The 17465-nt window shown below is 29.1% G+C and overlaps 1 protein-coding gene across 2 annotated transcripts in view; it reads right to left on the bottom strand.

Moving 5' to 3' along the window:
- Nucleotides 1-11056, bottom strand: part of LOC100167141 (arylsulfatase B) — a 23483-nt gene extending 12427 nt beyond the window's left edge. The window contains exons 1-9 of one of the 2 annotated variants that reach the window (XM_001942837.5): nucleotides 10594-11056; nucleotides 4970-5129; nucleotides 3183-3253; nucleotides 2937-3089; nucleotides 2559-2829; nucleotides 1896-2062; nucleotides 1443-1578; nucleotides 884-1039; nucleotides 1-429 (exon numbers count right to left, since the gene is read on the bottom strand). In XM_001942837.5, the coding sequence (XP_001942872.1) occupies nucleotides 1-429; nucleotides 884-1039; nucleotides 1443-1578; nucleotides 1896-2062; nucleotides 2559-2829; nucleotides 2937-3089; nucleotides 3183-3253; nucleotides 4970-5129; nucleotides 10594-10722 (1672 nt within the window). In that variant the 5' untranslated portion in view covers nucleotides 10723-11056. The remainder of the gene's footprint in view (nucleotides 430-883; nucleotides 1040-1442; nucleotides 1579-1895; nucleotides 2063-2558; nucleotides 2830-2936; nucleotides 3090-3182; nucleotides 3254-4969; nucleotides 5130-10593) is intronic. The other variant, XM_029492793.1, reaches the window with a different exon arrangement.
- Nucleotides 11057-17465: the final 6409 nt, after the last annotated feature.

The following is a 17465-nucleotide window of genomic DNA, read 5'->3' as shown; positions in this document are numbered from 1 at the left end:
GATCCGCATCGGGATCAATTATCGGATCAGGTGCTTGCATCGTCATTTCCTTTTTGAACTGTTCCAGCATGTGGATCGTCGCGTCCAGCGTTTGGGGGTTCTGTTTGGCCACATTTCGATACTCGCAGGGGTCTTGGAGGATATCGAAGAGACAGTATCCGTCAAAACATTCATACTGTTGGTCGGGATTTGGGTTGGATACACGCTCTGGGCAAGTTTGGCCGTCAACTTTAGCCAGTGAACGGGAAACGTAAAACACATCTCGCGCCGTTGACGCGTTCATGCAACTGTCTTGGGTCAAACAATTGATTTTTGATAGTCGTTTACCAACGGTACTTGCCACCACACCGGACATATTATATTTCGGCCCTGCGTTACCAGGATCCCCGGCGTACTTGAGGTTGAAGACCATGTTACTCGTACGGTTACCTGTAAAAACATTTAGCGAGCTAGTTGTTAATAATAAAATTCAAATGGCTAGTTATGTTTGTGTAAAATATAATCACAGCGCTTGGGTCTGTGGGCCGTAACTGTGCAAGTTAAAAGCGATATAGAAGTTAAGTTTACTGTTTAAAAGTGCACAACATTTACATAGGAATATAAACATAGAAAGACATTTTCAGTCACATAGCACTTCACATCGATACAAACATTATAGTAATGTAAAAATTAAATTAAAAATTAAAAATTGAAAATTATAGCAATATTATTTTTAGAATATCATTCTACGGTTCAATGTAATAGAAAAGTACAAATTCATCAAATATGGGATATTATTAATAAAAACCATTGTGGTTTAGTAGTTATAGGCTATAGCTTTAACTCTTAAACAGTAGGTACATATCATTTCATATTGACTAGATTTAGTATAAAAAAATTTTACTTTTCACAACTTTCCATTGGTTGAAAATCAAGGCTTCCTCTCCTCTTGTCTCATCTATATTGATTAAAATCTTTGATCTTACTTGTTTTGAAGTATCAGTTAAACTTTTCCACTGATTGACACCATCAATTTTACCTAAGTCTTCAAAATTCCCGCCTAAAAATGAATCATTTGTTAATAAAAATTGGAGCTTTTTTAGCGGGATAACACTAAAAAGTTAATTAAACAAAAAAAGTTTTTGAAACAGGCACGTAACAAAAGGGGTCTGCCCCCTAAGAAGAGTCAGAGGCTCTGAACTGGCACCCTTAATTTTATTTTTAAATATTTTAAATATTACGGCGTTTGATTGTCCTGAATCCCGGATGTATATTATATTACCTATAATTCTACTTATTTCATCTATACAATATCCATGAGTCACGACACCGATTTATTTAATGAGAATATAAACGCATATAAACGGAAATCTAGTCCTAAACTTTAAGTATCTCATTATTTGGTGACCCTCGTAAACTTCATACTCACAAAATAATTGATAAAATTTGTTAAATTTATTTACCTGCAGCTGTATATAAAGTGGGCAACCAATCAGTAATATGAAATAAATTATTGGAAACAGTGTTTTTTTCTTTCAACCATGGACTCCATATCGCAGCAACCCCACGAACTCCGCCTTCAAGTACTGATGCTTTTTTCTAAATTTAATACAGTTATAATAAAATATCAAACCTTTTTATAATGAATTTATTGACAAAATATTATTTTGTAATTTTGTTTAGCTTCTAAAATTAAGAAAAAATTACATATTTTTTTATTATGATCTATCTTGAATGTATTATGAATTTACCAATTATTGGTATAGTAATTGGTAATTTTGTACCTCTACCTATACCGGTTATTTACTTGATCTGATTAAAATTTCCGAGACGCTGTTTTACAGGACAAAAAAACACTCAAACCACAACGCATGTAGTTAATAATATTTTAATAAATGTCACAAAATAAATCATACCCCTCTTAAAGGCCAATTTGATCCAAAGTTATCATGACCCCATAACGGATCATCCGTAGGCGCACCGTTGTCTGATATAAACACTACAATAGAATTTTCTAGCATTTCGTGTTCATGTAGTGATTCGATTATTTTTCCAACAGAGTCGTCCAAAGAAGTCACCATGCCTGAAATTCGTGCACCATAAATTTCATTATAATATTGTGCGTATTTGCATCGAGAAAATATGCAAAATTATTTCATCAACAACAAGATAGGGCCGATGCATTATGCATAGCTGATTGGTAGAAGGGAGATGCATGATCAAATATTGCAGATTCCAAATAACAAATTTATCTACAATTTTTTTCATGATTACCTTTAAGATGATTTCAGGTTATTGGGTCTGGTATCCTAAAATTGGACGGTAATCGTTCTCAAAATAATGCAGTAAGCCATACAAATAAAGCAAAGCAAATAAAGAGCTTGTTTTCTCATTAATAAACGTATTTAACACGCTTATTGTTTTATATCTGGTACACAGAAAAAAAAACGTTGTAAAACTGGTAGACAAGAATCTGTAGTTACTTACTCGACTGTATAAATAAGTAAATAAAGTTGAACAAAAAAGAAAATTGAAAATTAAAAAAGTCCCGTTTTTTAATATAACAATATTATTCTTACCTGCATAAAGTCTTCTGTTTTCGTTTTCAATATAACCGAATGCCTCGTCATTGTAGGTTTTATTCAAGACTTCCAAGTGATTTGGTCCACTATTTCCTGAATGAACGGCCAAATGACTTACCATCAAAAACATCTCAGTGTTTTCCCGTTTACTTGATTCTATGATTTTACGAGCTTCTTCTGTAAAAACATCAGTTGCATACCGATCGCGGTCCATCTCATTTCCCGCCCTTTCGAACCCACGCCTGGCATCGATACCACTCATTGTTCGCTATAATTTTATCATCAATAACAATTAACGTATGATATAATCGAACGTAAACAAATTTAATAGGTACATTCAAATAAAATTATAAATCGTAGAAAAATGTTGCTTACCGTAGCGTGTGTGCTGTTTCTATAACTAATATACCCGTTCCAGTAGCCGAAATGACTGTCGAATCCCCTTTTTGTGGGAGTGAAACGTTTTTGGTAATGACCCAAGTGCCATTTTCCAACCAAATGTGTTGAATATCCCAACTCTTTCAGATACTTTAAATTAATTTAAAAATAACATTTAAAGTAACGACAACTGTACTCAAACAAATGATTTCAAGAACAAATATAGTATTCAGTCATGTTTACTTGTGGTAAAATTTTTTCATTCGTTGGAAGTGCTGAAGCTTTTCCAGAAGCAATGGGTGGACCTTGAAGACCTAACAACGTATACATTAGTGATTTGATGTGTACCCAATAATAATAGTTATGGGTAAGTAATCTAGTAGGTAATTTTGAACCCAATATATTTGGAATATAGTCTTTAGAGAGTTCATAAATTGCGCTAAAACCTTTTCATATACCAATTATATTGCGCTCATTTTCAGAGTCAATAGACTAATTGCGCTGAAGAACAGCCTATGAATACTATAAATACATTAATACTGTAAAAAGCAAAAGCGTGGATCACGTTTAAGATTTAGAGAGTAATGGCCAAAAATGTGTAATTATAATTTCTCTGTAGAATTAAATCCAACAGGTATGTAATTACGCAAAGTTTATTATGGTAAGTCAGTTAATCAGTCAGACATAAAAAAAAAAATACATTTCTTTAACACGGGACAAAGCGTGATTTATTGAACGTTAATTAAACATATTTTTCTTCAATACAATAGTATTATAATATAATTAATTGTTTTTACTATCTACACGTTGCTTAACTGCATTTAACGTTTTTAATACAAATATGTATCCATTTGTAGTGGCTGACGAAAAATAAATGTGAAAATTACTGTTGAATTCTATTGTCTAAATATTATATTTTAATATTGTAAATAAATACTATACAATAAGCTATTAACAAGGCTCGGAACTTTAAACACTAAAAAGTACTCAAATATGTACATACATGTGCGTTATAAACATCACTTGTTGCGGTATGTAAAAATTTGGAAAATATGCAATTTATTGAATAAAATATAATGTAGGTATATAATATACGTGAAGGTACTTTTTTTAAAAAAAATTTGACATTCGATACAATATTATTAATAGTGCTAAATTTTCCGCGAACCTCTTCAGAAGTCCCGTCGAGACCACATGCATTGCATGTCACGTGAATCATTTTCCAGTATAAAGAACTAAGTGATTTTTCACACTGAACTATATAATATAGGGAGCCGCATCCGATAGCATTACAAAAATATCTGTTGGTGAATTAATTAATTTTGAATTAATTGATTGTCGTACCTGTATATAATATTTTTTTTCGAACTATAAGTTTCTAAAAAAATAAAATTGTTTTGTTAAATCCATAAAATATGCATATAAATGTTCTTAAACTTAAAATATGTGAATTCGTACAGCAAATATCGAACACATGTACATATGGTATACTGATTTAAAATATAAGCAGCGCAATAAATTGGTATACTGACCCTAAAATACAAATTTAGTTTTAGGCGCAACTAGTCTAAACCCCAATGAATATAGAGTGTAACAAAAATACCTAACAAATATAATAACTTTTGTTCTAATCAATATTTAATTATGTATTTTTTTTTAAATAATTTATTTGTATCTACTCACGTTACATGTAGAATGTACAGTATAATATTTTTTCTTTTTAATATCAAAAATTAAAAATTAAATTAAATTATTTTTTTTGGGCATTTCATAATAATTAATAACCAATTTGTAAATTCTAATTTGTATACAAAGTTTCATTGTAAAAACGTTTAATTACTAATTGATTGTAAATCAATAAGTATTTTAATTTTAATTTTTACAATTATTTAAAAATCAATATATTTTTGGGGTAAATTAATTTGGAACGTAATAATGTATTTCAAAATATTATTTTTAGGACATAATTTAATTACGTTTACCTATTGTTATTTATTACTAATAAGTTATTAGAGACCAAGTGAACCTACCATAACGAATCGGGTATTTTCCGGTAAGCAAAGCAGCCCTCGATGGAGTACAAGTTGGCTGGACATAATGACGATTCAATATTGCACCGTTATAAGCAAGTGCATCGATATTTGGCGTAGGTATCTGTATAGATCCGTGAAATCCAACATCATTCCAACCCTGTTTAAATACATTAAGTCAGCATATTTCAGACTGTGCACTACAAACTGGTCTCTAAGGGCACTGCAAGCTGTTTCCAGGGACACCACGGTACAGGGTTTATATGGAATTATTTACAATTACAATTAATTGAAATTATTTTTGATTTTTTGTTTATTTAAAATTGAATGTTATAAAAATGTAATTCGGGATTTTTGGCTTACACTGCAGCTAAAACCAAATGCCTCAACCGCCTCAACACAGAACCTGGCCTCCAACCTATAAAACTAGACATTTTTATTAGACTATATTTCCTGATATGTACTTTTAAATGGTAGTGTGGATGTGAGTGAACATTTATTGATACCAATTTATTTTTTTAATTTTATTTTTATACACATTTGTAAATTCGTATTAAGTATTAATTATTATTTAAAAATTAAAGTAATAATAATTATACAATTCTATATTTATATCATACATACAATGTTGAGTATTGAGTTCATAATGACAATAATTTATGTTTATTTATTGGAATACAGTCAAGTGTATAAAATATTTTGTTATAATAAATAATAATTTACAATAAATCTGAAGACGATATAGAGGAAATGATATAGAACTTCAGTGTGTAGTTTTATGTTTTAATTCAGTATTTCAAATAACAATAACAATAATCACGCGTCGACATGGCACAGCAACGAAATAGTTTTGAGTATTGTGGACTATCGTAAATATTAATTAAAATTTAAAAAACAAACATGGTATTACCAATTGAAGCTCTATTATTTACAATATTGTATTAAGGTACTATTAAGGTGGCCATTAACTTGTTAAAATGTTCATCCGTTGTCGTAGGGGGGGGGGGCGGTCACTGCATTAGGTATCTAACAGGTAAACTTAACATTGTTAGTTAAAGTAACACAAGTATACTGGCTCCCGTCGCCTGCCGACACCGGTCACCAAACTCAATGGCCAGTTAAGGTAACATAACAAGGTATAGAATGGCGAGTGGCGACCGGAGTCAACTAGCTCTGGTACAATACTTGAGGTCCTGCGGACCTCTCATAAGTCGTAACAATGCCATTTAAAATAGTATAGTAAGTATAGTAAAGTGTATTACACTTTTGTGTGAAACCTTGGTTATAAAATATAGATAGTACTACCTATCATAATTGTACCATTATTCTGTGCGAAACACAATTAAAATTAGTTGAAACAGGAAACCATATGGTACAGACAAACGGCTCATATATAATGTCACATCTAACTGATAAGTCCATGCACGGAGCCAAGGGGGGGGGGGACGAGGTAGAGCTCTAGCCCCCCAGATAATATTTCAGTCCCCTCGCCAGCCCCACCACTGACAAATATGTATGATATAATAAAGTCACAAAAGTATAAAACATTATTCTTAAAAGCAGGGCTTGAAACCATACATATTTTTTCCGATTTCGATTTCGGTTTCGGTTATTGGTATGTATTTTTTCCGATTTTGATTTCGGTTTTGGATATCGGTATTTATTTTTTCTGATTACATTTTTGGTTTTGAATACTGGTTTTTATATTTTTCGATTTTGATTACCGGTATTGATTTTTTCGATTTTGTTTTCGGTTTTTAACGGTTTTAACAGGTTTTCAAAATCGGTATCAAATATCGGTTTCAAGCCCTGCTTAAGGGGCTTTGCTACTGACGTCAGTTTTAGCTGAAAAGACCTAAAGTATTGACAAAATTAAAGTTGGTTAACGTTGTCCGATTTGTAAAAAAAAAAATTGTACTCACCATAAAATTGTCTATAGATCTTACGAAGCACTTTGTAAAAACTAAATTTTATATTATTGTGAACTGTAATTGAAAACTTGAAAATTGAACTTTTTCGAATCATAATTAAAATTAAAATTAATATTAAAAACGGTAAATGTTTGATTGGTGGATCTACAGACATTTTTCTGATGAATTCAAATATTTTTTCAGAATCAAAATCAGACAACGTTAACCAACTTTAATTTTATCAAAACAAATGTATGTTTTTGTAAAATTCGTGTAGTAAAATTTATATGGTTAACGAGTATGGTTATTGATAAGTGTATGCGCGTACGAGAGAAGATACCTGCATTTATTTTCACTCACACTCATAATCATTTACAACTAACACATAAATCACAGGCGGTTATAACAAGTTTAGAAATTGCCTAAATGTTGCTCCTTAAATAATGACGGTAGCGAGGATACTTTTTAAAACAATTTAATTTATGGAAATACTTTCCTATACTTTCATTAATAAACACAATTACTTTAGTTTATATTAAAATGAAAATATATTAATTATATAATATATTTATATTGAAATGCATGGATAAGTCGTTATCGTTCATATATTCCGATTGATAAATTATATTATGACAATATTATGACTAATGAACTTATGTACTAAACCTCCTGCTATTACTATACAGCATAGTCTATACTACAATAATAATTGATCGATTGACATCGTTTGAATTGCAACAAAGTATTTTATTTAATCTAACCTAACCTAAGCTAAGAGCAAAATCAAAAACCGAGCGTAGAAAAATCAAGAGCGTTCTGCAAATGCGTATAAGCGCAGAATTTTAAACTGCCATAGGCTATAACTGCAAAATGAAGTCTGACTATCAAAATTTTTACTGCACCATCGTTCTTAATTTATTGAAGTACATAACTTTCAAAAAAATATATATCTACATTCGTAAAAGGCGCAGTAAACTAGAGTGATGCGTGAATGTGTGAAAATCACAAAATAGCGAAATTCATTAGGCCATAACTTCGAAATTAAGTCCGAAGCCAAATTCTGACTTCACCATAGTATTCAGTATAGTTGTTAACTATATAAGTCTAAAAAAAATGGTGTTTGGTAACGTTACAAGCTACCCAGTTTAACAAATTATAAATTTAACTTGATAGGTCCCTAAGTTTAATTTTAACTTAACTCAGTATAAAAAAAGTTAATCTACATTTTACTTTGATTTTTATTCAAGTAAGTATGGTAATTGAAATGAAAAAAGTCTGAATTTTGAAAACTTCAAGAATTTGTGTAAAATAGGAAAATAATAAAAATGTAACTCAGTAATGATAAGTGGTTGGGTAATAATTTAGCCGAATAAAATTTGTTTTATTTTTTTTTAATATTCTGTAGTGAATAAATTAACTATTAAAGATAAAGTTCTGAAAATCTTCACTACACTTCTCCTAACCAATGTGAATCTAACGAAACCCCAAACAACGAAATCCACTCTCCGGTTTCGAAGATCTATCTCACTAAATAAAAATGAAAATTCTGGATTCAAATTGTTATACCGCTTGGGTGTGATATCAGTTAATACATTTCTAAAAATTAAAAATCAAGAAAAATTACATGCCGATCCCTGACTGCGTTTTTTAATTAGTATATTGATTACATAAAGAGTGACTGCATTATTTGTAATTCCCAAAATGATAATAAACAATGTTATTGAACTTTCTTGTAATAATTTTAGATTCTGAGTGGAACGATGAAATGTATTGATTTCACAATGATGTGTGTGTTTTTTTTTTTATTATTATTACTTTTTTTTTGTGTCTGTCATCACTTTTTAGGACAGTAAAAATGTTTAAATTTTCTTCAACAGTATCTTTTCTGATGGGAAAGTGAATCTAGTTGGTACTTTAGGTGGTCAAAAGTAAAAATTTCCCAGTAGCATTCAAAAGCGCCGTGAAAAAGAAAAGAAAATTTAAGGAAAAACGGAAATTTTTACGCAAAATCTGTTTTTGAGAAAATCGATTTTGGTTATTGGTGCAACTCTTAAACAAATAACCGTAAGTACATGAAATTTTGACTGAATGTTTATATTATTAGCATTTTCTATACAACATAACATTTTCCAAATATTTTGACTTATTTTGAGTTGTTAACGGTCATTTTTAGTTTCTATTTTTTTTTTATAAATATCAATACAATTTTATTTATTGAGTAAAAATACTTGAAAATTTAATACAAGGCTCCTACTATATTGTTACAAAGACATTTGAAAAATATTAAAATCTTTAGTTACAGTTATTTTTTATTAGCATTTAAAGTTCAAATATTGACAGAATACGTAAAAATGACGAAAATTTGCAAATTATCTTGAATTAGAAATTCATAAAAAAATTTCTTTTTAAATCTAAGATTTTAGAATGTAATTTAAGATTCTTCATAAGATTTTCTACCCTTATCAAAAAAAAAAATTTCTAGAAGAAAGTCAAATTAAATTGCGTTTGAAATTCATATTTTTACAACATTTGATATTCACTCGATTTCTCATGTAACGATTTTCTTATTTTGTTGTAGTTAAAAAACGAATAGCTGTAGATTCTTGAAATTTTCACTGAATGTTTTTTATTAGCATTTTCTACACACGATTTAAATTTTGAAAATATTTCGACTCTTTTTGAAATGTTTACGGGCATTGTTAATTTTCAATTATTTTTGTTTTTTTTTAACTATAAATATCAATAAAATTTTAATTTGTTTGGTATAATAGCGTCAAAATGCTGATATATTGTTACAATATCAGTAGAAAAATATAAAAAATACATAGGCACAATTTTTTGTAAAATCTTGACAATATTTATCAAATTTAAAATGTAATAACTATTTTGTAGTTAAAAATGTTTAAATTGTTAAACTTTTATATCTAAGGATTGAAAATTTAAAACAAGGTTCTACGTAAACAGGTAAATATATAAATTACTATATTCATAATAATATCATCAAATATACTTAGGAACACATAACACGAACTATTACACAGTAGTTGGTGCTTAGTAATATCATGGCTGACTGACCGTTTTCGCTCAGAATCGTATTTCTTATACAATGATATTATATCATTGAATTCAAATTTAACACCATCCATTACAGTGACCCACTTGTAACCTACTGTACAGCAAAGCGACACCCACTTGCCCACCTTTTTTGGTTTTTTTTCCTATCTAATCTATTTAAATATATTTATTTACAAAATTATTTTATCAAGAAATATAACAAAACTGTTTGTATTATAATAATATTAAATTATTTTTATTTTTATTCTAGTAAGTATTAATATTTACGTATAAAACCATACAAAAAAAAATTAAAAAAGAAATTTAACTTTGTGGATTATTTTTAAAAAACTGAGCAAAGTTATTTTAACCTATAATTAAACGAGTTAATTTCATAAGTTGATTAGAAAATTAACTAACTAGTTATATTAATGCCTACCTTTGCCTACTGAGCAGCTGAGCGGTCACCTACTTTTCCTTTTTTTAAATACATTTATTGCAACCTACTACCTAGGTACACTTTTTTTAATTGTTCATGACTAATATTTTGTCAACACATAGTTTAGATTTAACTTTGGTATTATATTTCATATTACACCTATCTCCATAATATAGCAGTTTAATCTGTCTATAACATAAACATAATATTATAATACTAACCAAATCATCGGCAACGATTACAACAATATGTGGTCGTTTTTTGAGTTCTCGTAGCAAAACGTAATCGGTTAGCTGCAAGTTTACGATTAATATAAATATACCAGTTATACGACTATTGGACAAGTCCATGATGATCCGTGGTCCGATGAGTGATATATATTAATTATCTGTACGCTATATTATACGGTTTGGAGACGGATCGAGAGAAAATAAAATAGACCGATTTCGTTGATCTGACGTAAATTTTAAAAATTACATAATATCGCGTTGTTAGATAAGACGGATTGGTCAACGACCCCGAATTGTCGAGTTAAAACTGTAGGTACGCACAAGTGACAGCTCGAATGTAACGCGATTTGAATTTATCGGACCCACATAATTATTGTTTTATTGAAAATATTTATTTTATTATATTATATAATTTAATACTACAATGTTACAATATTATATCATATTAGCATTATTAACTTATTTCAGCAAATTCCGATTAGCCAAAAGCACGGACGTATAATGTATATAGGTTAGTCCGTGGTCAAAAGTCAATATGGTAATAATTTGATAAGTGACGGCTATAGCCTATAATCACCTAGTACATACTACGTTTTTAGTTATAAATGTTTAATCAAAAATCATTATAAAAATATTATAAACTATGTATAATATATAAAGAGTAATTCTTTTATCATTGATCACTCATTATTTCAAGAAGTGTAAATGTTTTTGAAAATATTATTTTACATAGTTTCAAGTGTTTACAAAACAACGTCTTTATTAAAAAATCATATTTTTAAATATTTTATATCGTTATAGTTTTTAAGTTTATTTTACTTTTTTGAATGATACTGTATAATATGTATAATACTATATTATATACTACATATTATATTATATTTATACAACGTCATATGGCGTCAATACCTGCTAACTTTTTCCCAACATCGGAGAACAGAATTTTGTTTACGAAATACGCTATGTTTCTTAGTTTTTATTGTTTTTTACTTATTGTTAAATTCAATTTTTAGTAGATAGTTATCCTTATCATTATCATTATAAAAAGTCCACCACTTAAGTATATGTGTAGATATTTGAAAGAAAATCATATATTTTACTACATTTGATTATTTGAATATTTGATCATAATATCGCAGTGGTTTTTGGGAATGTAAATCAAAATCCTTATAAGTTATTATTTAAAAATCATAAATACACAACTTGAAATTTACGCCATGATTATTCCGATATTTTGATTGTTAGTACGGAATATAATATTTCGATCGGTTTAACCGATTGACACCAAGATGCTCGCTCATTGCTCACTTCATGTTCTTCGTTTACCAAGGCTGGTAAACCTACCTATTGGTAATAGTAATATTTGTAACATTTTAACAACTTTTATTCGTTAAGGATTAAAGAAAACATATAGGTACAATACTTTAGTTGATTTTTTGATTAACATGGATTCCGTTTAATGTATTGTAATAATGGGTAGGTACCGCTATAGGTAATTAATGAATATGATACGAAATCTTAGACGAAGCCTTGTTTTATGTTGTACGTGTGTACCTAGTTTATGTCTGATATAGGTAATGTCGACAAAATCATATTTCTTAAAAATGACAATTAATTAATTAAAGCGTATAAATGTTATTTAAAGTATTATTAATTTAGGTATTTTTGGTAACGCATTATGAAAATAAATAAATATGATTTAATGTACCTACCTACCTTTTCTATATTTATAATTTTCGAGTAAACAAAATAATGTTGATACTAAGAATATTATCATACAAACATGCCCTAGAATAAAATACAATAATACCTACGTTATTGAACATAAATATATAATACGTATTGTCTTATTATGGTATTTGCTTATAAAGTTACCAATTATACTTACATACTATACCTACGTCATATACTCATATGTTTGATGAACATTTAGTTTATTGAAAAAAGACAAAATAACGACTACAATTATTCAAACCCCACCAAAAAATATTCCTTATTTATTTAGATATAATCCGCTTATAGGTTATTTTAAATTAATAGTTTTGTTAGGTGGGCTGTAGCCCCTCAATATTTTAACGCTAGTTGCGACTATGCTCATGTACCAATAGGTCATTAAATACATATTGCTTGTTGTTTTTAGCTATATACATTATACATTATATTATGTAGTTAATAAAATATACACTGCTATACTGCTTAGTGCTTACAGACAGGTGAAGAGCATTAAACACATTGTATATTGTAGTGATTGTACACAGATAGGTGAGGACTGAGAAGCAAAGTAGTATGCGGCCCTTAAAACCATTTATTTTCTTTCTTGTCCCAATTGAAATGCAATAAACTATCAGTTGTCACAACATACCAAAATTAAGAAATTTGACGATATGATATTGGTGGTATAATTCAGCCCCCTGCCATTCGAAATTATTATTTTCATTAATTTGATAAAATTATAGTTAGGACTTTGTTTTATATTATACCTAATAAATATTAAATAATAATAATTATGATTCTAATGTATTAATTAGTTTCTATTTTTTGATAAAATAATAAGATAGTAAGATACCACTTTGTGAAATACCTTAAAAGAAAAAAAGTTCCAAATAGTTCGGTCACTGGCCCCAGGGCCCATAGTTATGATTTAACAAGGGCCCGGGGGTTCTTTGCACCCCTAGCACCCCCGGTCGTTGCGGCACTGGTAGTGTCTACTGCCTAGAATAATCAGTGCCCAGTGCCAACAACCATTTTTAGCGCCTCCACCCCTTCTACCAAATATGTTTATACCTATAAGGAGACTACATACGGTTAGAGAGAAATTCGATAGATTTACCTTTTTTTGCACATTAAAAAATTTTGCGACTTTTATAAACATTTTTAAGGGAGATATGTAGACAGGGAGGAAGCCTTTTTCGAATATATTTTGTGTATTATATTGACAAAAGCAGTAGCAAGTAATAGTAGGTAATCTGTAAACACTGTACAACTCTTAAAGTTAATAATTACACCTATATTATATACCTAGCTGAAAATAATTATAGTTATTTTACATAATTAAGATATTGTCTCTGCAATGCAAATCTTTGAGTATTTTCAAAGTAAGTGTTTGCAATATAAATGATTACCTAATATGGTTAGTGTTGAATAAATTAAAAATCGCACATAGTATTTATTCTTAGTTTCTTATTCCTATAAATAGCTTAAGAACAATCAAAATATTTTTCATAATTTTATACAAGAATAATTAATGTTAATTTTATTTTTAATATTTCGTACGTTCGAGTTATTCGTATACGAATCGGTCGTTTACGTTATTCGTATGCTGTTCAATAATACGAGATAATGAACGTAGACGAGCAAAGATAACGAACTGCTCGTTTACAAGTAATAACGTACATACGTTTGGTCGTTCATTTGGAGAATAGACGCCTCAGTAACGTATTTGCGGTTGGTAGGGGGTCCAAGGGACAGCATCGCCGACGAAACCGAACAAGGAGAAGCGACTACCACCGTCCAACAGCCCTGGTACCTAGTGTGTGCCGTAAAATGGGTTTACTTGGGACACTTTTGAACTAAAGTTCAAACTAAATTTTGAAAAATATTTGGACCTACTTATATTTATTTGGTATGTAATTAAAAATGTTCTAAAATTTCGAAATAGGCTGTGCTGATGCTACATTCGTGAATTGTACGGACGATTTCTATTCTGACACACATGTTTGAATGTGTCCGATGCGATGAAAAAGTTGTTTTAGGCACGTGTGTGACCTGTGAAGTTCATGCACGCGTATAGTTGTATTCGTCGTGATTTCAACGATTCCGCCTAGAATATTGTTGTGTACATTTTGATATTTTATACTTATAAGAGGTCACCAGCAATGATATCTCCATCAAATTTTTAAGGATATACTTTTATAAAATTATGTATATACTTACCTAACCAGTAAATAATTTATGTAGGAAACAAATCAATTTGGTCGTATGTTTATTTTTTAGTAAAAATAATATATAAATACCTAATTAGTCACTTATTATTACTTATTAGCCATTTAGGCGCTTATTTTATAACACACAATATATTGTAATATTAAGTACATAACATAATATGCATTATGCTTATTGCCTAATATTTACATAAAAACAGATAAACAGAATATGTATAATATTTGATTTTTACAAGTATAAAATATTTTTATTTTTTATTGCAGAACTAAAAAAAGTTAAACTTTTATGTTTGAGTTGTATTTAAGTCTTAAGAAAATGTCAATGCATTATTTGTTTTCTCTCTCTGGCCCACGTGACACGCGCAACATAGACAAAACGCATTAACACCAAATCATTTTTTAAATATTTTTAATTAATCTTAGAGTAAAATCACCCATTAAAAAAAAAAAGATAAAGAATAATATTTTTGAGAGAATAACAGTAATGCAGTTTAGTATAGTACACACAGTATATGTATTATAGTATACACAGTATAGTCGTTCAACAGCCATCGCGATCACAGCATAATATTCTAATCCTGTTACATATTATATTCTGATCGATCGCCGTCGTAATATTTCTTTAACGTTTCCATAATGTATGAGTCAACTGAGTAATAAACAAATCGTTCACGACGTATACAAGTATAATATGATAAATGTGGGCAAGTGGCCAATGGGTACCGATCCACTGTATATTAGCCATTAGGTGTCGTGTGGGTCAGTGGATGTGTTAAATTTGAATTCAATAAAATCATTGTGTATGAAAAACGATTGTGAGCGAAGACGGTATCATTAAATATAAATCATGATAATATTATGATAATATATTTATATCGAGGGCAGAATGGTGAAAAAAATTTGACATAAAAACATGATTTCGTAGTTCAAGCAATGAGAATTATTGAACGAGGTTTACAGTAAAAAATACCACTAAAAAAATGTCAGAGGAGAATTTTACCTAGAATTGCAAGAAATCCGATTTTTGATATTTTTATCGAATTTTTGTTAAATGTATAAATTATGAAAAGTAAAAAAATTCGTATAGTGTCATCCGTAACAAATTTTTATAACAATAGGAAATAGAAAAAAACCATTCTTACGTAATATAAACTAACGATATTATAAGATTACACACACCTATGAACTGTAATGTGACATATTTGGGGGGCGAGCGGACTAACAAATCGACACCGGTTCGATCCCGGCTACGGGCAGCATTTTCCTTCAAGCAGTCACGGTGTTTGGAGAGAGAGGTGACCATCCCCCAACCAGGCATGGCAAATACCTACAGGCGCTCATTTTAAAATTCTGCCAAACACAAACACTCACGTGTAAAAACTCACCGTTCCAAACCTTACCACCACCATACAAACAGCTAATGGCCATAGATGCGGGGCTTAAGGATCAATAAAAAAAAATATATATATAAAAGAATTTAACGTTTGTGAATCGATAAAATAATATCCCTTGATTGAATATATAAGTAGGTTCACTATTTTTTCGTTATTAGTCTGTATTCGATCTCTATTTAAATTTTAAAGTGTATCATGGAAATATTAAAATCTAATAAAAAAATAATGAACAATTTACTTTAAACGGTTATGTAGTGTAGGTACACAAAGCATAAACATTAAACATAGAAAACAATTTATTCACTGGAACAGTGTAAAAGTTAATTGTTTTATAAGCGTTGATCAATATTTATGATCATAACGTTATATTTGACAAAAAACGATAGTCAAAAATATTTAAATACCACAAAACAAAACACAACGATTAAACAAAATATACAGGGTGTATCTTATATCATTGTACGTGGGGTTTTTTAACGATTATGGATCGATGACATAGAATTTCGTTAAAACGAAAAAAGACGTGTCTTTATTTTTAACAGTAATTTTTTTCTTAATAATTTCAAAATTTTTAAACACGCAGGTGTACGAATAGCAAAATCAACTTTATTTTTTCAAATGGTACCTACTATATTTTTTAGAGGAAAGCTTTTTTTCCTGAAAATTTTGATGGTCAAATCATCAATTTTGATTCGCTAGTTTATTAACTATGGTCTTCTAAAGTTAAGTTAAATGTATGCATTAGTACTTTTAATTGAAATAATTGATATAGGTTTAATTTACAAGAGCTAAATAATTTTTTCTTATAACTAACTTTTATAACTTTAAATTTGAACCATAAGTTCCCTATAGGCTATATTGGTAGTTATCGCATGAAAATTATGAATTTAGCAGTTGAAATTCTTTAAGAATTCTTTAATAATTGTGATTTGAAATAAACTATTTGCAAGATATTTAGATAAATAGTCAATCTAAATATAGGTTTGTACCTAACTTAGGCATACTTTTAATCTGACATAATTACAGATTTACAATATGATTAACCATTAGGTATTACCTTAGCCACCTGATGAAGAATTCAAATTAATTCTATTGTAAGAAAAGTATGATAGAAAAAGTACGAAATAAAATGTAAGATAGTGTCCAAAACTAAAAAATATGAAGGGTTATGAATTTAAATTCCTAAATTCATACTTAGCATGCGATACCTACCAATATTGGAAACCTATATATTATATGGTTTAAATTTCAATTTTATCCCACTACGAGAAGAACACCACAAAACATTGCACTTTTTTCATTACACATTTTTTTTAACCTCCTTACATAGGTACCTAAAACATTAATGCCAACAATCGAATAACATTTACTAATTTACCATTATTACTTTAGCCACCTAATAAAGAATACAAATTTATGATATTGTAATAAAAGTAACTGTGAAGTAATTAATTACGATTACCTATAATAACAAATTAAAATAATAAGACTGATTTTGATGATTGTATGTTAAAATAAAAATAATGAG

The sequence above is a fragment of the Acyrthosiphon pisum genome, chromosome X (assembly GCF_005508785.2).
Source record: "Acyrthosiphon pisum isolate AL4f chromosome X, pea_aphid_22Mar2018_4r6ur, whole genome shotgun sequence".
NCBI classification, from domain to species: domain Eukaryota; kingdom Metazoa; phylum Arthropoda; class Insecta; order Hemiptera; family Aphididae; genus Acyrthosiphon; species Acyrthosiphon pisum.
This window is presented reverse-complemented; position numbering and strand designations above follow the sequence as displayed.